At 46.6% G+C, this 19,241-nt stretch overlaps 2 protein-coding genes across 2 annotated transcripts in view; both read left to right on the forward strand.

The window, feature by feature from the left end:
* The window catches only part of NUBP1 (NUBP iron-sulfur cluster assembly factor 1, cytosolic), a 177,824-nt gene that overhangs the window by 103,951 nt on the left and 54,632 nt on the right, over positions 1-19,241 (forward strand). Inside the window, exons 5-10 of the mRNA XM_068109563.2 lie at positions 3,605-3,637; positions 3,865-3,955; positions 6,291-6,445; positions 6,531-6,641; positions 12,014-12,116; positions 15,610-15,693. Of these exons, the coding sequence (XP_067965664.1) occupies positions 3,605-3,637; positions 3,865-3,955; positions 6,291-6,445; positions 6,531-6,641; positions 12,014-12,116; positions 15,610-15,693 (577 nt within the window). The remainder of the gene's footprint in view (positions 1-3,604; positions 3,638-3,864; positions 3,956-6,290; positions 6,446-6,530; positions 6,642-12,013; positions 12,117-15,609; positions 15,694-19,241) is intronic.
* LOC144891099 (uncharacterized) lies at positions 9,257-11,532 on the forward strand. The gene is made up of 3 exons (XM_078773486.1): positions 9,257-9,293; positions 10,564-10,709; positions 10,750-11,532. The coding sequence occupies exons 1-3, from the start codon at positions 9,257-9,259 to the stop codon at positions 11,530-11,532; spliced, it is 966 nt and encodes a 321-aa protein (XP_078629612.1).

Consider the following 19,241-nt stretch of genomic DNA (forward strand, 5'->3'; position numbering starts at 1 on the left):
TCCTGTTGACCCGAGCTTTGATCAAGATTGTCAATTTTAATGTTCATGAAATGGACAATTTGCTGTATCAATGGAATTTTTTTTCTTGGGCGTGGGGGGCGGATTTTGCAAGTATCGTGCTCCACATGACGTCTTCTTGTTTTTTTTTTTACAGGTTCATTGAGATACCGTGTATGTGCATTCATTTTTTAAATGTGTACCACAACTGTGCACGCCGGTCATAGCAATACCACGACTGTGCCCTCATGCTGTAGGGGCACTGTGGAGCAGATCAGATGCCCAATGTTTCCTTAAAAGAGGAAACCCAGTCAGTGTAAACACTACGTGATGATAGGAATTTTCTCCTTTCCAAGGTTAAACACCGAGGAGCTGTATATCGTACTTTTGGGAAAGGTCGAGCGTTATTGAGGACAGCTCAGATGTTGAGGGAGATGCTCCCACTCTCCATCTCTGCGATCATTCCCTTTGTCTTCCTTTTCATATCGACTACTCCCCCGCCCTCCTCTCCCCATCCCCAGTCGGCCTCTTTCCATATGTATAATGCATGCCGCCCCACAGACCCTGAAGTGTGCACTTGGGAAGTCGAATGTTCGTTTGGTGATGACCTCCTTACCGTGACCTCCCAAGCGGCAGTCAAAGCAAATTCTCTTGCGACAGGAATAGTTTCCGTGCTGTCACTTGATTTAAACACTTTAAGAACTCCATTTGTATGGAATGTCAGTCTGCTATGCAACCTTGTGGTCCGCATGCTCTTTTACTGCTGGGGACTAAGTTTAGGTGGTCAATATTGCAATGACCAGGTGGTCGTTTGTCTAAGGTCTTGCCATCCTATGCACATCTGAGCGGTGAAAAAATTACAAGATACTAAATTTAACCCAAAAAAGGAAACGGATATATAATATCTAGCAGCATTTCCGTCCCATGCGTACTTTGTTGTACGTGAATATCTTCTGGTTGACCGGGTTGGAGTTGGTCAAGGGCTGTACACAGCATCATCATCATCGCTCCAAATTCAGAGGCTGTAGTTGTAAATATTTTAAAATTATAAATAATTATAAACGTGATCTGTCAAACCTTTTTGGCATATTTATAGAGTATTGTGTGGCGGCTTCGGTGGAAGCCTGTGCAGGCCAGAAGGAATCCGACATCGTGGAACGGTACTTCTGCACGGCATTGACCACCAAGCGATTGAATTGCATCAACGTACTAAGGAGTGTCGCCCAACTCAAAAGTTCCTGAAAGTGCAACACTTATCGACCCCTGTGTTGGTTTGTCGTGCCTCTTGTAAAGCTGAACATGGTGTAATGAAGAGTTGAAGGAAGCTCGACGTCGCTTTGAGAAGCTTGTGTTTGTATTTTTTGTGCATAGAGACAGAGCTGGCGCTTAACAGAGAGACAGAGCCTTTGTTGCGCAGGCCCCATTGTGAGCGAGCAGGCTTTGATGCCAATGGTAAATGTTTCAATCACCGGCTCTCATTGTATCTGTGCCCGCACACAGAGGGACTTTGTACCTTTTAGCAGTAGATTTAGGGCCTCTTGCACTATTGCGTCGACCCTCCTTGCACGCTTTGCTAGGTCTTGAAGGTTACTCTGCATTCGACTCACGGGGGTTTCCTTTTGTTTCTCGTCATCAATAATGCAAACGCACTGTAGTGTTTCGTGCATTTTCCGCTCATTCATCGGTATTTCAAACGCAGGTGGGGTTTGTATTCCGCACGATTGTCTGCACGTTTGGTATCCCATATACCTGTACCTTTCACTTCGGCATTTCTTTGGCTTCATGTGCCGCAACTGCTGGTTCAGTTGAAGGTCCACGATAGCACTTTTCCTCTGTATTATTGTGTACCCCGTCGTTGGTGACCCCGATGTCCTTGTCGCGCTGCGTCGTCGTCGAGCTACGTCGGGCCTACATGGCAAAGAACCATCTCCCGAAGCAAAAGTAGGAGATGACGAGTTGAGAAAACCATCATCCTTCCGGCTTAAGTAAAAAGTTTTTCAAATAGTTTTGGTTAAGGTCGGTAGATCTGACACGGTGGGGATGTCTGTTTTAACCCGACATGACTACTAAAGCCTTGCGATGTACACGCTGGTGCTTTTTTTTTTTAGGGAAACGCACAAACGCACAAAAAAAGGCCAGGAACGCTTCATTTTCCTCAAGTTTTAATCAAACAGGAAGGCACTTGCATATCTCCAAGGAGTTGCGCAACCTTCCGGAATCCCGTCTGATGTAGCAAGTTCACACTTTCCTCCTTCGCTGTTGCCTTTTTGGCATTATACATGGATTGATGGGATTGGCGAATGATGTGAGCCTGAGTGTTTGAACATTTGGCCTTCATCTGGCCTTCATTTGTCAGACACGGACACGTACCCACGCATAATGTAGGGGAGGCTTGTCCTCGACGATGCTTTGGCTGCCAATTGGATCTGTTCCGTGGGTCACAAATTGACCCGTCTGTAACTCATCATGATGGGAGAAAAAATGGAGGCTTAAAAAGAACACCCAGAATTTCAGATTTCCTCTTCCCTCAAACAAACCTCAAACAGGGAACCATGATTGTCATGGGCCCCGCAAGGCTAACCCCCGCTCTAGCGGGGAAAATGGCCTTAAAACGATCATACATTCGTTTTTCATTCTTCCCCTAAAGCCACTGTTCTATCCTCCCTGGAATGGAACATGAATTCTGTTTGGAGGATTCATTTTTCACTTTTGCAGGTTGTAGGAGTGCAGTGCAAGGGATTTGCCACTAAATTGTATGCCCCTTGTGATGGTACATCTGGTTCGCATCTTGTCTGCACTGTTCACGAAGTGTACAGGCCGTGTCCGCACGTTCTCCGGTTCTCAGTTGAATGTGATTCAGAAATTGATTTTACATTCTTATATTAACATAGTGTGTTGATCGGCATGAAGCTGGAAGGTGTGAAAACATTTTGTTACCTAGGAGACATGCTGAATGGAGAAGGTGGATCAGACTCGGTAACAGTTGCTAGAGTGAGATGTGCATGGAAGAAGTTTCGGGAACTGAGTGGCGTGCTGACGAGGAGGGGAGTGTCGTTGAAGCTGAAGGGAAAAGTGTATGCTGCATGTGTGAGAAGTGTTATGATTTATGGGAGCGAGACATGGGTAATGAACGTAGAGCAGCAACGACGGCTGGAAAGGGTGGAAATGCGAATGGTTCGGTGGATGTGCGGAGTATCGTTGAGAGAGAGGAAGACAAATGATGAATTGCGAAAGATGATGGGAATAGAGCCTGTGATTGATGCTGTGAAGAGAAACAGGTTGAGATGGTTTGGTCATGTGTTGAGGAAGGATGAAAGTGACTGGTTGAGAAGAGTGATGGAAATGAATGTAGAAGAAAGTAGAGGATGGGGAAGACCGAGAAAGACTTGGCTAAAGGTGGTGGAAGAAGAAATGTGGGCAAGGGGGTTGACAAGGGGAGATGCAGAAAATAGGGCAAAATGGAGAAGATTGTCATGGGGACCGCAAGGCTAACCCCCGCTCTAGCAGGGAAAATGGCCTTAAAATGCCTGTTGTTGTTTGTTGTTGTTGATTCTTGTTACCTGCTTAATGTTGTGATTAATTGGTTAATCTCATGTTTTTGTGGCAGGTTCATCAAAGTGGATCTGGCTGGTCTCCTGTGGTAAGTTCCCTCAACTCACACTGCAGAACAATTGATGTTTTGTCTGTTGTCCCACATATATTTGGCCCATTATTATGAGCTCTGTAATTGTAATCTTCCTCTTCCCACAATGTTTGCCACTCATCCTGGGCCTTGCAGCTTCAGGTATACATGACGTGTGAACGGCACATGCCACCGTGTACGGTTAATGTTGCTGTGCGGCCCGTGTTTGTGTTTCTCTCTTCTAGTACTCCGAGGATGGCATCGCCTTGATGTCCACGGCATTCCTCTTGAGTAGTGCGGCTGACGCTGTAATCTGGCGAGGACCGAAAAAGAACGGTAGGTGTGTCGGACCCCTTTGCAGATTTTTCACGACCGGGTCGATCGAACGGTCATGCCCAAACGTCGTTCAAGTACAATAGTTTACTTTCACGTAGAAGCGTAACACGGCCCTGTCGGTGAAAGGGCCGTTTGTGCGTGGGTCGTGTTTCAACAGCCTCAAATGAAACATCCTTAAGAGACCCCTTTTGTTTTTCCTGCTGTCTTGCTGAGTGTTGAGTGTGCACGCCTCGTTTCGTTCCATGCCTTTTGTATCCAGCTGAAAGAGAAGCAAAAATTTGAATTTCCATTCCCTACAAAGGCTGGAAATGCCCCGTGCCTGGAGCTGAGCCAATCGCTGTGGTTTTGACTGACCTCGGGAGAGGATGGTAGTGGTGGGGGAAGGAGTGACTGAGATGGGTTGCCCTGGTGACCTGGATTTGAATTGCTGCCAAGAATTTCTGCTGCTAACTGGAAAGCTGTTTGATGGGGCTGTTTCGGGACAGCGGGCTTTGGTCCGTCAAGGAGCTTCGTCCAATGCATTCAAGTTTAATCAGTCACAGTGGATGTGTACCCTCGCTCGAAGACCTTGGCTCTCTATGCATTTTGTACACACTTCTAAGGATTTGTTTTTAAGTCTTAAAAAAACAAAATTGAGTCATTGTCTAACATGTAGCACACAAAACCAGAAAACTAGGCCTTATGCCTGCCCTCAACCTCCACCTACCCATGGTGATTCAACCACCCAAGCTCGCTCCCACAGTGCTCCGGCCGCCCGGCCTAACCCCCATGATGCTCCAGCCACCTGGCCTAACCGTCACGGTGCTCTAGCCACCCTTCCTTGCCCCCCACGGTACTCCAGCCTCCAGACACTGTCTGTCCGGTGCCTAGCAACCTGGTCCTGTCCCTCTCCCAACTCCCTTCCCTCTCTCCCCCGCCACCTTTGTCGCTGTAGCTTACCCGTCTTGTTGCCCTTCTGCTGCGCAAACCTGTTTTTCGGTCATCTCGTCTTGATTCTGGAAGAGATTAATTTATAAAATGGGTTGTAATGTCCGGATGTCCGTCCATTTGGTTGTCCGTCCGTTTGTTAACTTTTTGCTATTCTTCCTACTCCTCCCTTGTTACCTGGCTGATTGTTCTGAAACATGACACGTGAATACAAGACAGTCGCCAGCTCAATCGCTCAGGCTTCGATTTTTTTTTAATTTTGAACCATGGGGGCTTCCAGGGGAGGGGTTAACTCCTTAAGTTTGGATCCCTAATCATCCCTTATTTACTAATTGCTCTGAAACCCGATACAGCCCTTTTACGCGATGGTCTGCACAATTACTCAGGCTTCGATTTTTCAATTTCGGATCATGGGGGCTCCCTGGGGAGTCGGAGGGGCGAGGGGTGGAGAGGGTTATCCACTGAAACTTCGGATCCGTATTCGTCCCTTATTTGCCAACCGGTTTCTCTGAAACGCGATACAGCCCTTCGACTTGACGGGCTGCCAGATCGCTCGGTCTTACATTTTCTGATTTTGTATTTTTCGAATTTGAATCGTGGGGGCTGCCAGGAGTGCGGGAGGAGCAGGGGACGGGTGGGTTAGTTATCCCGTGAAACTTCAGATCTCGACTTATCCCTTATTTACCAACCGATTGCTCTGAAAGAAGCGTGGTGTTGGCTTAGCGGTTAGGGTGCCGGCTTGGGATCCTAGGATCCTGGGTTCGAATCCCGATCGATCATCTAACGCCAGGGGGGTTGACTCAGCCTGTCATCCTTCCGAGGTCGGCAAATTGAGTACCAGCTCACTGGTAATTATTCCCTGTGTGTCGCAAGAGGCGACTAACAGGGTTGGCGGCAAGAAAGGCATCTGGCCGTAAAACTGCTTCAAAAAGGGGATCACGGTGCCCGAAAAAGGCCAAACCCCGCTCTGCAGGGGAAAATGGCCTCTAGGCGGTTCTTTTTATTCAGATTGCTCTGAAACCCGATACAGCCGTTCTACTCAATGGTCTGCAGGACTGGGAAATCTTAGATGTTTCGATTTCGGATCAGGGGTCTGCCAGGGGGTCCTCCCAAATCAATAGTGGTCTGAACTACAACCTCAAGAGATGACCATCAGCCCACTCGGGGCTATTTATATAGTTCATGTTTCCTTGCATCCAGTATCACTTGACTCTGCATTTTGCTTTTTAAATTCTTGCTATCACATATCTTTCATAATGTACATTCCCTTGTGTCAGAATGTAAACTCGATCATTATTAATTTCTCTGAGGAGCCCCAACGTGTATTTGATTTGTAAAATGGCACTGCTTGATTGCACACATCTTGTGGAGGGAAACAAATAACCAAAAGGAAATATTTCCCACACAGGACTCATTAAACAGTTTTTGCGTGATGTGGATTGGGGAGAAACCGACTATCTCATTGTGGACACCCCTCCGGGAACATCTGACGAACACCTGTCGACTGTGCAGCTGCTGAGTGCGGCAAAGATCGACGGAGCCGTCATCGTCACAACTCCGCAGGTACGCACCTTGTTCATGAGACGAGTACATTGATCACCTCTAGTTGTAGAAATGATTTGACTACACTGAACCCTTTCTCTTTTAGGAAGCAGCATTACAAGATGTGCGGAAGGAAGTGGACTTTTGCAGGAAGCTGAAGCTGCCCGTGATTGGAGTCGTGGAAAACATGAGTGTGTTTGTGTGCCCGAAGTGCAAGGTGAGTGTAGTGAAGATCTCTGAGCTGCGAAGCTTCACATTTGTTCGCCGTGTGAGTTGTTGGGGGGTTGTTGGTTTTTTTTGTACAGGCACTTCTCTATTTACATCATAGATGTGTTCCTAGAAAACATCCTTTAAATCGAAATAATGTAAATCAAACATCAATATCTCATTGGCTTAATGTATTAAAGGGGGAATGCGTTTCTGACAGAGAAAAACATTGAGTGGAAATTTTTCAAATAATAAATGAATTAAAATATTATTACAATAAAATACAATATGATACATGGGGATCTGGTCATCTTTTTTTCCTGTGCAGCACAAGGCTCTGGAGTCGCATCATTGACTGAGGGTGTGGCAGTGCTGCTGACGCATTGCCCTTTAGGTTAGAGCAGGAATTTGGCCAGGATGGCGGGGATAGCTTTCCTACTCTTCACGAAGGGATCTTTAATATCCACCAACTAATTCCAGCAGATGTGATGCCGAGTTCCTCCCATTATGTTAATCGTTCTTTTCATTTGATCTTTAATTTAATTTATTTTGCCTTCATAACTCCGGGGATCTCCCCATGTAGAACCCAGCCCCGATCGCCACACCCACTGCTCGTGCCGCAAACTGTCAGAGAGGCAGAGAGACCACCAACCTGTCTGTAATGGCGAAGTGATAAGGCCATAGACTCAGCTTCATCACGGGAAATTCCAATAATCTTGGATTATACGGCGTCAAGCTGAGCAAGGTGCGAGGCAGGGGCAACAGCCCAGAGAGGAGAGCAGTACTCCATCAAGCTGCAGAAGAAGGCCTTGTAGGTGGATTGGAGTTCAGCTGTGCCAAGGAAGGACTTTGTATAACAGAGGATGCCTAGTCGGCAGCTGGCTTTGGAGGCCAACTTTGAAATGTGGTTTACCCAAGAATATCATGTCTAATCGTGAGACCCACGAGTTTGAATGACTGAACTTCCTTAATGAATTGGCCGAGTGAACCAACGCCACGTGCCACATTATATGAGTCACCATTACAATCTCAGTCCAATCGCCCCGGGAATGCTATTTCAGACCAATGAGAAACAGGATGAATTTGGACACATTCAACAATTGCATGAATTTATTACAGAAGCGAAAGATTGAGAAATGACTGGAGGAATGATGAGGAGAAATAAAAGAGAGAAAATGATGGGAAAAATTCAAATGTCAAAATGGCAGGAAAATTCAGGTTCAAAAGGTGGCGGGAAAAATCAGGTACAGAATTGGTGGGAAAAATCGAGGTATTAGCATCGCATGCAATTTAAGCTCAATTAAAAACATACATATTCCGTTACCACGATGTGAACATTCTCACCTCGGAGCACTTACAACAATCACTATATAAAACAAGATGGTATTCATAGAATACTTACCCCACGCAGTCAACTTGGTGCGAGCCAACTATTCTGTTTTTTTGTTTTTTTTCTTGGATCCAATATGGCTGCCAGACCACGTGAGCGATTACATCATACATTTATATTCTCTGATACAATTGTTGCGTAGATCATGCTCAATACATTTCAAACTGATCAGACTAAGTGTTGTACCTGTCGAATTATGACGTCATAATTAAGGCACCAATGCCGTCATCGTTAACAACACCTATTCCCCATATGGAGTTCTTTACAATGAGCCACATTTCAATTTTTCCCATGGAGCCATTTGGAGATATAGAAGTGCAACGTTGTTTGGTTTTTTCAAGATGGCGCCTGTACCACATAACCTATTACATCACAATTACTAAATGATGTGTCCATCAGACCAACAGTTGCAGAGAAAAAAAATTCTTACTGATCGGATGAAGCGTTACACATGTGCATTATGACATCATAACTAAAGCACCGATGACATCATCATTGAATGAATGAATGAATGATCATTTTAAGGCCATTTTCCCCACTAGAGCGGGGGTTAGCCTTGCGGGCCCCATGACAATCATGGTTCCCTGTTTGAGGCAATGTTTTTATGGCCGGATGCCCTTCCTGACGCCAACCCTTGGTCGCCTCTTACGATGCACAGGGATACGGTGTACCTATTCTAAACCGGGGTACACACCGGGAGTGTTAATCATCATTAACATACCTTATTCCCCATGGGGAGTACTTGACAGAGCCATGTTTCATTTTTTTCCCCTTGTTTCCCAATACACCTGAAGAATGACACAAATTTTGGGTTGGGGTTAGAGAAGGTTGAGGATCATAGTAGAGTAAGAATGGGGACTTTTTTTTCACACCCCTGGCACACCTTCAGCGATCTCGTTTGAGGCCATTGACCATTGGCAGTTCCAGTTCAGTCCCCTCCTGCCTCACGCGATGACCTGCATAGCTTTGGCATGATTGTTCCGCTGAGAGCAGCTTTCGGACGTTGTTCGTGGGAGCGTGCACTGTCTGGGATGTTGAAAGTTGGGTGCCGAGTTTATGTGTATGTCAGTAGAAGCTGCGGACAGTTCGGAAAAAATACAGAAGGAAAACCGTAGATGGTATGTGTGGAAAGGGGGAGGATGAAAAACAAAGGGGGTAGGGGGATGCGGGGGTGTTGCGGGCCCTCCCCCAGGAAATTTTTAGGGCCCCGACTTGCCCAGCCATTCCTTAGTTGAATGACCACACTGTGGTTACAACCTGCGACAAAGTCCGGTAATGTGCCGATTGGGAAACGCACATGAAAAACACTCTTAAAGATGACAGCGTAATTGAGAAACGCACATTTAATGTGTTATTAAAAAATTAACTTGAAACCTCTCATCCATGGCACCCTCTGCCACGGTTATATCACAACGAGCTGATTCGTCAGATATTGTTTAACCCCAGTATCGGGCCGTTCAAAAATTGTGTAACACTATTTTCTTAGTAATTTGCGTAACGTAATGTAACACTTGATTACCGTGCGTTCTGACGCACCGATTGCGGAAACTCGCATTTAAAGCACTCTTAAAAGATTAACAGTATGATTGGGAAACACACATTTGATGCGCTATTAAAAAATCAAGTTGACACCTCTTATCACACGCATATCCTGTAAACACGCGCATAATGACTCACACAGGAAGAGAAAGTTGAATGGTGCACACCACTCTCTATCTGCCACTTTAATGCATCAAACATCTCAGCATATAACTTGTCATCGAAACTCCAAAGGGGGGGGACACCCCCTGCACCCCACTCCCCCACCCTGGATCCACCTATGAAACATAGAAAAGAGGAAATATGAGGTGCTAGTGAAACGAAGAGATGCGAACTTCGATCTGCAGACTCAAATTGCGAGTGGGGAACTCCACGAGGGCTGGGCTCTCTGACTCCTTGTTCTGAGGCGACCTTTGAGCAAGAGTTTACATCGTCACTCAAATTATGAATTCCTGAGATTGCTGTGGAACAGTTCACAATGTGTGTGGTGAAATGGTGTGAAGCTCATGCAATCTCATCGGTTATATTCCATTCTGATGTAAGTATTGTTACGTTTGTGGGGAGTAGGCATGGAATACCTTAAGAAAGTTCAGAATGTGTAGATTAGAATGCTCCGTATGCCACGAAGAAGCTATCTTGATGTACGTAAGTAGGCTGTCTGTCCGAGTATGAGAGTTTGCATGTCGCCATAAGGGGCGTGGCTTTGTGCTAATTAATTCTAGGGCTTAAAGATCAATTCCCCAGTGTGTAATTTGTCTCCTGTGGTCTTCCCTTCGGTTTTATTACACTCAGCCAGCCAGGCAATCGGCATATTGCCACAGTCACGCCGCCAGAACTGACAGAAACAGCATTTGCCGATCGGCACGTAAATCCCGCCTCACGACCACCGACGTAATCCGAACATTCCTGAACAGAGATTAGACTCTGCCCCCTGATTATTCGTGATGGGGAGTCCACGCCCTGAGCTTAGTGACTGGTTAAGAAGCCATGAAGTGATGAACAGAGCTCAGTGATTGGACAGAGTGTGATGTCAGCATCAAAGATTTGAGAGCTAAGAGAGAAAGAAGAAGCCGTCTCCCAATCTTGGTCTCTTTGTCCTGGCATTCGTTGGAGGCAGTCGCATTCTCATTGTCCTGGCGTTCGTGGGAGGCAATTACATTCTCTCTTCTGGTCCTGGCGTTCGTTGGAGGCAGTCGCATTCTCTCTTGGTCCTGGCGTTCGTTGGAGGCAGTCGCATTCTCTCTTCTGGTCCTGGCGTTCGTTGGAGGCAGTTGCATTCTCTCTTGGTCCTGGCGTTCGTTGGAGGCAGTCGCATTCTCTCTTGGTCCTGGCGTTCGTTGGAGGCAGTCGCATTCTCTCTTCTGGTCCTGGCGTTTGTTGGAGGCAGTCGCATTCTCTCTTCTGGTTCTGGCGTTCATTAGAGGCAATCACATTCTCTCTTCTGGCCCTGGCGTTCGTTGGAGGCAGTCGCATTCTCTATTGGTCCTGGCATTCGTTGGAGGCAGTCGCATTCTCTCTTGGTCCTGGCATTCGTTGGAGGCAGTCGCATTCTCTCTTCTGGTCCTGCTGTTTGTTGGAGGCGGTCACATTTCTCTTGTGTGCTGGCTTTCAAGAGAACGGCTGTGTTTGCCCTTTTGCTCTTGTTCTGGTCTTGATCGCGGCGGTCGCTTGGTTGTTTTGCGTGGGAGGACGACGGGCGCTCGTCTGTGTGCGCCGGAGAGATCATCGGAGCCATGTTAGCAAAGAAGGATCCTGGCTGCTTACCTCACGCTGGTGGCTGGCTACAGGCACGATTCCGCTCTATCTTGTGCGTTTCCCGCGCGGTGGTTCGAGGCGACGACCAGCAAACCTTACCAGCTATTTGAGGACGCAAAGCGAAGTGCCGGCCAGCTTGAAACGAAACATCATTTCTTTTTTACTTTCCTTTCCCCCTTGTTTGTATTCGAGTCTGAGTCGAGACGTCTCAAATTAGGAAATAGTTGTTTTTACCTCACATTCATTTTAATTGCTTGCATTTATTTTCATTAAATCATTATTTGTTGAATTTTACTTTTCTTGTCTTGTTTCATTTCTTTGTTTGTGGGTTCGGATTAACCTAGTGTCGGCCGTCCTATCAGGTAAGACTTCAAACCTTCCCCGCACGTGCCAGAAATAATCCCGCCAAGGTCGGGCATATGCCTTGGAGTTAAAGCTCGTTTCAGGTCATTCGTCCTATTGGGGTGTTAACCCCGGGGACGCGACAGTATTTATATAAAGCATTTTTCTCTCTTGTGCAAACCGAAAATGTGGTGTTGGATCCATGTTTTGTGTCATAGTTAAATACCACAATTGTCTGGCTAACTTGGTGTATGGAAGTGATTCAGTGTTACATGCATGATCACCTTTGTCACCCAATGAGTCACACAACCTGTGAATACACACAGAGCGTGTGCACGTCTTGCACTTCTTTGCAGAAAGAGTCTCAGATTTTCCCTCCGACGTCAGGCGGTGCTGAGAGGATGTGCCATGATATGGGCTTGGACCTTCTGGGAAAGGTTCCTCTGGATCCACGGATAGGTAATGCTCTTTTTATCTTATTTTTAGCTCACCTGGAACGAAGTTCAGGGGAGCTTATGCGATGGCGCATCATCTGTCCGTCAGTCGGTCCGTAAACACTTGCAACTTATTCTCCAAAACCACTGAAGGGATTGTGACCAAACTTGGCACAAATGATATTTGTTGTGTTGTGACTAAAGTTTGTTCACGGCATTTAAAAAAATCGGGGTCTAAGGGGGTTTGCCGGGGTCAAAGTGGATCCAGGTTTGACCCCCAAAATAGGAATTCGCTTTTTCCTCTGAAACTGCACACATTATTCCGATGAAACTTGACCACAACATTCATGACCCGTGATGTACCGAAGTTTGTTCACGGCACTAAGAAAATTGATGTCTAAGGGGGTCTACGGGGGGGTCAAAGTGGGTCCAGGTTTGACCCCCCAAAATAGGTATTTGCTTTCTTCTCAGAAACTACATACACAATTCCAATGAAACTTCACCACAACCTTCATCATCCGTGATGTACCAAGGTTGGGGTCTGATGTAGCAATCCGTGAAAAATTGGGGTCTGAGGAGGTATACGGGGTTGGGGGAAGAGGTGGTTACCCCCTGAAATAGGTATTTCTTTGTTTTTGTTTAAAGTCTTATGATTGTGTTAGTGTGATTCTACATGCTGCCCTGTCTTCTAGCAACCATTGAAATTGGTTTAAAATACCTTTAGTCAGTGCAGTAAACGGTTTATTCTACCAGGTGAGTGCCCAGATGTATTGCCCCTATGTTTTGTATGAATGATCAAGTCTCATGGAAGAGCTAGAGCAGAATGGAAGGGAACAAAATGGAAAGCGGGAAACCCAACAGCAGAGTCGAAGTGAGAATGAGTGATATGAAGGGGAGGGGGAGAAGGACATATGGGGGTGAATAAGCTGCACACAAGTTGAATGAAACACAGCAAGACGAGGAAAGGGAAAGTCCGGATGAAACAGAAATGTAACAAATCAACCCGGCAACTAAAATAACAAAAAGGGGTGGGGGGTGGCAAGAAAATCACAATAACCTGGAAAGGAGTGCTTGGGAATGGGGTAATTTGTGGATGAAGAGATCATGGTATTTATAGGGGGATGCCCTGAGGTAGTGGTGATCAGATCTCTTCCATACCTGGAGGGAAGAAGGAAACTGAACAGACTGGGGAAGTTGGTTCCACAAGTGATAGAAAAGAAGAAGAAATGAGTGAGCAGTGAGCCTGGATTTTGTGAGTTTAACAAGAAGAGGGATTCTGGGCAGACTATGTATGCCCTGCAGAGACCTTGGAGGGAGAGAGCCAAGAGAGGTGCAAGACCAAAAAAAGAAGGCTGTAGAATGCAGAGAGGTCACCAATGTGTCTGCAATGTGAGAGTAACAGGCCTCTCACTCAGCTTCGTCATAGGAGATCCCAGTGATTTTGAGGGCCTTCCTTTCCACGGCATAAAGAAGGGCAAGGGCAAGGGCAAGCCCAGAGGGGAGAGCTCTATTCCATCGGATGAAGGCCTTGTTAAGTTCTCAATAGTTCAGATTGGTCAAGGAAAAGCCTTTCATGAAGAAGGATGCCCAGTCTGTGGCTGGCTTTGGAGGCCATCTTGGAAATGTAGTCTGCTTAAGACAGATCATGGCTCATGGTAAGACGCAAAAAACTTGAGTTACTTTAACTCTTCAAGTGGTTTGTTTCGGAAGAAAATGGGAAGGTTTTTCAAACACTCCTATCAGAGGGGAACTGCCTTGGGGAACTCCAGCTTTTATTATGGAGAGATGAGAGGATCCTGTTAAGAGGTACTCGCTGAATCCGGGAGGTGGAGGAAGTCAGTGATCCTTGAGAGGAGGTATCCAGAGAGACGGCCCTGATCTCATGTCTCATGAGGGCTTTCATTGTGAGGCATGTCTCATGAGGGCAACAATGGTTGGAAGAGTAGAAGCAGCATGTCCAGGGTAGAATGACCAGGTCTGAAACTGAACTGATGATCTGAGATCAGCCCGATGGAGAAAAGGAAGGATTTGATGTTAACCACAATGATATGTGTGACACGGTGTGTACCCCGATTTGGAATAGGTACACCGTATCCCTGCGCATCGTAAGAGGCGACCAAGGGTTGGTGTCAGGAAGGGCATCCGGCCATAAAAACATTGCTTCAAACAGGGAACCATGATTGTCATGGGGCCCGCAAGGCTAACCCCCGCTCTAGCGGGGAAAATGGCCTTAAAACGATCATTCATTCATTCACAATGATAGATTCCATGTCCTTGCTTTTAATTGGAAGCAAGCTAACAGGCCTGTAGATAAGAGGATCTGTTTTTGCACCGTGATTGTGTACTACAGTGATGTTTGCTATCTTCCAGGCAGACGGAAATTCTGGGAAAGGTTCCTCTGCATCCATGCTTTGGTAATGCCCTTGGACATTCTGTGAAAAAATCCTCTGGATCCACATTTAGGTAACGCACCTGGATATTCTGGCAAAGGTTCCTCTTGATCCATGTCTAGGTAATGCTCTTTGGCATTCTAGGAAAGGTTCCTCTGGATCTATGGATAGGTTATAGACTCGCCTCAATTATTGGTTTTCACTTGAGATAAGAGGGGATAGATATGAATGAGGTGTTTTTCTGTTATACAGGAGTGGGGCTCATGGAAGTGCTAGGTATAGCTGGTAGTGGGACAAACATCATTGGAATGAACGAACACAAAAAGGGGAGAGAGAGAAGGAGAAGAAACACTTAAACTAGCAAGTAAGATGGTTGGCTAAGAAAGGTTATTGGGGGTAAAAAGATCGTGAGTCAGAGTTGGGGATGATAAGAGATGGCAATCAATTCCTTACTTGAGGCCCTGGAGGGAAGAGTGAGACAGAACAGCCTCTGGAAGGTGATTCCATGGACGGGAGAAACGAGAAATCAGAGTTTGAGGTGTGCAGTCAGCCTGGATTTTGTAGTGGATGAAAACCAATGGAAGACCAGGACTACGCATGATCTTCTCCAACATTTATTCTGGGAATGATTTGGACATTGTTGGACTTCCATGAGGAAATTTGATTTTTATGCGACCTATCTTTAGTTTGTTAAGTACAGTATGGTGGGATGGTTCGGATGGCAGCTCTGACCTGACAAAAACTGCCGTCGGTATGCAGTGCCTGCTGGGGGCACCATATGCTGTCCTTTCGGATGGTAAAGTAAAACAGATCGACCCGTCTCCATGTAAATTTGTAAAACTTTAAAATCCCACCGTATCTCGAAGAAAAGGCTTTGTTTGCTGGTACAAGAGCAAAGTATGAGTTATTTAATTTGCACAACCTTCAATGGGTGCGAGTGCTGGGATGTTGTGGATGTGGCACAGGCATGATGGGCCAAATCACCACCTCATTTGCCGAAGTTTTGCTTATACTGTACTTGTAGTACATGGTAAATATGTTTACACACAAAAAGTTAATATTTGTAAAGGTGATTCGTAAACTTTTCTTGCTGTAATGTACGTACTTGAATGTGTGCCTCTGTTTCAGCGAGGTGCTGCGATGAGGGACGCCCTTTCCTCACCGAGGTTCCAGATTCACCGGCCTGCACAGCATATAGAGACATTGTCCAACGTAAGTAGAACCGCTGCATCTTCTCTCTTGTACCGGTCTCTCTATCCTTCGTGCCCAACGTAGCACTGCAAATGGCGCACTCTGCCTGCCCTGGACACACTTTGGCTGATCCGCATTTTAACAAAAAACATTTGGTCAGGGCTGGGCAAACATTCACAACTTCCTGCAACCGTGGTACCTTTGTGGGGCTGGTTCAGCAGCTAGGGATCAGGAAGTGTTTTGGGCTGAATGAAACTATGACTTATTTTAGCAAAGACAAGGTTTGGATAGAAGTGTGATTTGGGGTAGAGAAATAAAGATTTGTGGGTACTGTAAGACCCCAGTTTACGTCGTGGATGCATTCATGAAAAGTGTGACAAATATCGAAGTGACAAAAATCAAAGCAATTTTCTTTAAAAATCAAAGCAAGAAAGGCAAGGAACCTGTGGAGAGAGTGCTCTCTCTCTCTCTCGTGCCGGTAAGGCAAGGAACCCGTGGAGAGAATGCTCTCTCTCGTGCCGGTAAGGCAAGGAACCTGTGGAGAGAATGCTCTCTCTCTCTCTCTCTCGTGCCGGTAAGGCAAGGAACCCGTGGAGAGAATGCTCTCTCTCTCTCTCGTGCCGGTAAGGCAAGGAACCCGTGGAGAGAATGCTCTCTCTCTCTCTCTCTCTCTCTCTCTCTCTCTCTCTCTCTCTCTCTCTCTCTCTCTCTATCTCTCTCTCTCTCTCTCTCTCGTGCCGGTAAGGCAAGGAACCCATGGAGAGAATGCTCTCTCTCTCTCTCGTGCCGGTAAGGCAAGGAACCCGTGGAGAGAATGCTCTCTTTTGTGCCGGTAAGGCAAGGAACCCATGGAGAGAATGCTCTCTCTCTCTCTCTCTCGTGCCGGTAAGGCAAGGAACCCGTGGAGAGAATGCTCTCTTTTGTGCCGGTAAGGCAAGGAACCTGTGAAGAGAACGCTCTCTCTCTCTTGTGCCGGTAAGGCAAGGAACCTGTGGAGAGAATGCTCTCTTTTGTGCTGGTAAGGCAAGGAACCTGTGGAGAGAATGCTCTCTTTTGTGCCGGTAAGGCAAGGAACCCATGGAGAGAATGCTCTCTTTTGTGCCGGTAAGGCAAGGAACCTGTGGAGAGAATGCTCTCTTTTGTGCTGGTAAGGCAAGGAACCCATGGAGAGAATGCTCTCTTTTGTGCCGGTAAGGCAAGGAACCTGTGGAGAGAATGCTCTCTTTTGTGCCGGTAAGGCAAGGAACCTGTGGAGAGAACGCTCTCTCTCTCTTGTGCCGGTAAGGCAAGGAACCTGTGGAGAGAATGCTCTCTTTTGTGCCGGTAAGGCAAGGAACCTGTGGAGAGAATGCTCTCTTTTGTGCCGGTAAGGCAAGGAACCCGTGGAGAGAATGCTCTCTTTTGTGCCAGTAAGGCAAGGAACCTGTGGAGAGAATGCTCTCTTTTGTGCCGGTAAGGCAAGGAACCTGTGGAGAGAATGCTCTCTCTCGTGCCGGTAAGGCAAGGAACCTGTGGAGAGAATGCTCTCTTTTGTGCCGGTAAGGCAAGGAACCTGTGGAGAGAATGCTCTCTTTTGTGCCGGTAAGGCAAGGAACCTGTGGAGAGAATGCTCTCTCTCGTGCCGGTAAGGCAAGGAACCTGTGGAGAGAACGCTCTCTCTCTCTTGTGCCGGTAAGGCAAGGAACCTGTGGAGAGAATGCTCTCTTTTGTGCCGGTAAGGCAAGGAACCTGTGGAGAGAATGCTCTCTTTTGTGCCGGTAAGGCAAGGAACCCGTGGAGAGAATGCTCTTTTGTGCCGGTAAGGCAAGGAACCTGTGGAGAGAATGCTCTCTTTTGTGCCGGTAAGGCAAGGAACCTGTGGAGAGAATGCTCTCTCTCGTGCCGGTAAGGCAAGGAACCTGTGGAGAGAATGCTCTCTTTTGTGCCGGTAAGGCAAAGAACCCGTGGAGAGAATGCTCCCTCTTGTGCCGGTAAGGCAAGGAACCTGTGGAGAGAATGCTCTCTTTTGTGCCGGTAAGGCAAGGAACCTGTGGAGAGAACGCTCTCTCTCTCTTGTGGCGGTAAGGCAAGGAACCCGTGGAGAGAATGCTCTCTTTTGTGCCGGTAAGGCAAGGAACTTGTGGAGAGAACGCTCTCTCTCTCTTGTGCCGGTAAGGCAAGGAACCTGTGGAGAGAATGCTCTCTTTTGTGCCGGTAAGGCAAGGAACCTGTGGAGAGAATGCTCTCTTTTGTGCCGGTAAGGCAAGGAACCTGTGGAGAGAATGCTCTCTTTTATGCCGGTAAGGCAAGGAACCTGTGGAGAGAATGCTCTCTCTCGTGCCGGTAAGGCAAGGAACCTGTGGAGAGAATGCTCTCTCGTGCTGGTAAAGCAAGTAACCGTGGAGAGAATGCTCTCTTTTGTGCCGGTAAGGTAAGGAACAGTGGAGAGAATGCTCTCTCTCGTGCCGGTAAGGTAAGGAACCGTGGAGAGAATGATGTGTGAAATAACAGAAGCGTGATGGAGTGAAGCCCAGTTTAATGAAGTGTGAATTATGGTGTCAATGGGAAATTAACTCTCAAGGTCTGAGTTCCTGCATTTAACACTCAGTGCGTTATGTTCAAAAAAGCCATGTTTGTGTGAATGGACCAAATGTTCGAAAGACGAAAAACCACGTACGAACGGGTGTTCATAAACCGGGGAGTCCCTGTACTGAATAAAATTCCATCGAACAATTTCTGGAGAGCCCAATAAAAGTGAAATTCGATTGGAAATTCATACCGCTATGTTGAAAATATTCCTTAAAAATATGGTTGCCGATTAAAACAAAATCACGACCATCATATGTGCATGTGTGCAACTTTGGAGAAACATTTTTTTATGATTGAGAATCGTAGAAATACAGATGAGATTGTAAACGATAGTGAAAAACTAGAGAGTTCATCGGACACACCATCCTTCGCAGTCTTGAGAAACAAGGGTATGGGTGGGGTCTGTGAGCGGCAATATTGTTTTTTTGTTTTTTTTGGCAAATCCTCCTATCAACTTTCTTAACGATCCTTTTGAGGAAGAAGTTCAGTCGTTCAAACTCCTGGGTTTCACTGTCGACCATGATCTTTTTTGGGTAAACCACATTTCAAAGTTGGCCACCGACTAAGCATCCAACGTCGTACAAAGTCTTTCCTTGGCACACCTGAGCTCCTATCCATCGAAAGACCTTCATCTGCAGCTTGATGGAGTACTGCTCTCCCCTCTGGGCTGGCTCCCCTGCCTCACATCGTGCTCAATTTGACGCTGTGAAAACCAAGGCCTTCAAGATTATAGGAATCTCCGGCGGTGACGCTGAGTGTTGAGGCCCGTTACTCTCACATCGCAGACAGGCTGGTTGCCTCTGTATTGTCCCACCTCCTCTGCACTCTCTTGGCTCTGTCCCCCTCGCTCCTCTCCCAGGTTTCTGCAGGGTTCACTGCAGGGATTATCCTATTTTTCGAAGCAGCACAAGTAAACAAGTTTTGTGATTCAAAATACTTTAAATTTTATATTTGTTTTGTACCCTCTGGCATCATGAGTGAGGCAAAATGGGCCTCACATG

This window comes from Myxine glutinosa, chromosome 3 (assembly GCF_964187855.1).
Source record: "Myxine glutinosa chromosome 3, kmMyxGlut1.1, whole genome shotgun sequence".
In the NCBI taxonomy this organism is placed as follows: domain Eukaryota; kingdom Metazoa; phylum Chordata; class Myxini; order Myxiniformes; family Myxinidae; genus Myxine; species Myxine glutinosa.

Bases quoted from the DNA above. Each gene is read 5' to 3' on its own strand.
- LOC144891099 (XM_078773486.1), top strand. From the start codon at position 9,257: ATGACCACACTGTGGTTACAACCTGCGACAAAGTCCG. The intron at 9,294-10,563 runs GTAATGTGCCGA...AGTGATGAACAG, and splicing joins ACAACCTGCGACAAAGTCCG to AGCTCAGTGATTGGACAGAG. The intron at 10,710-10,749 runs GCAATTACATTC...CGTTCGTTGGAG, and splicing joins TGTCCTGGCGTTCGTGGGAG to GCAGTCGCATTCTCTCTTGG.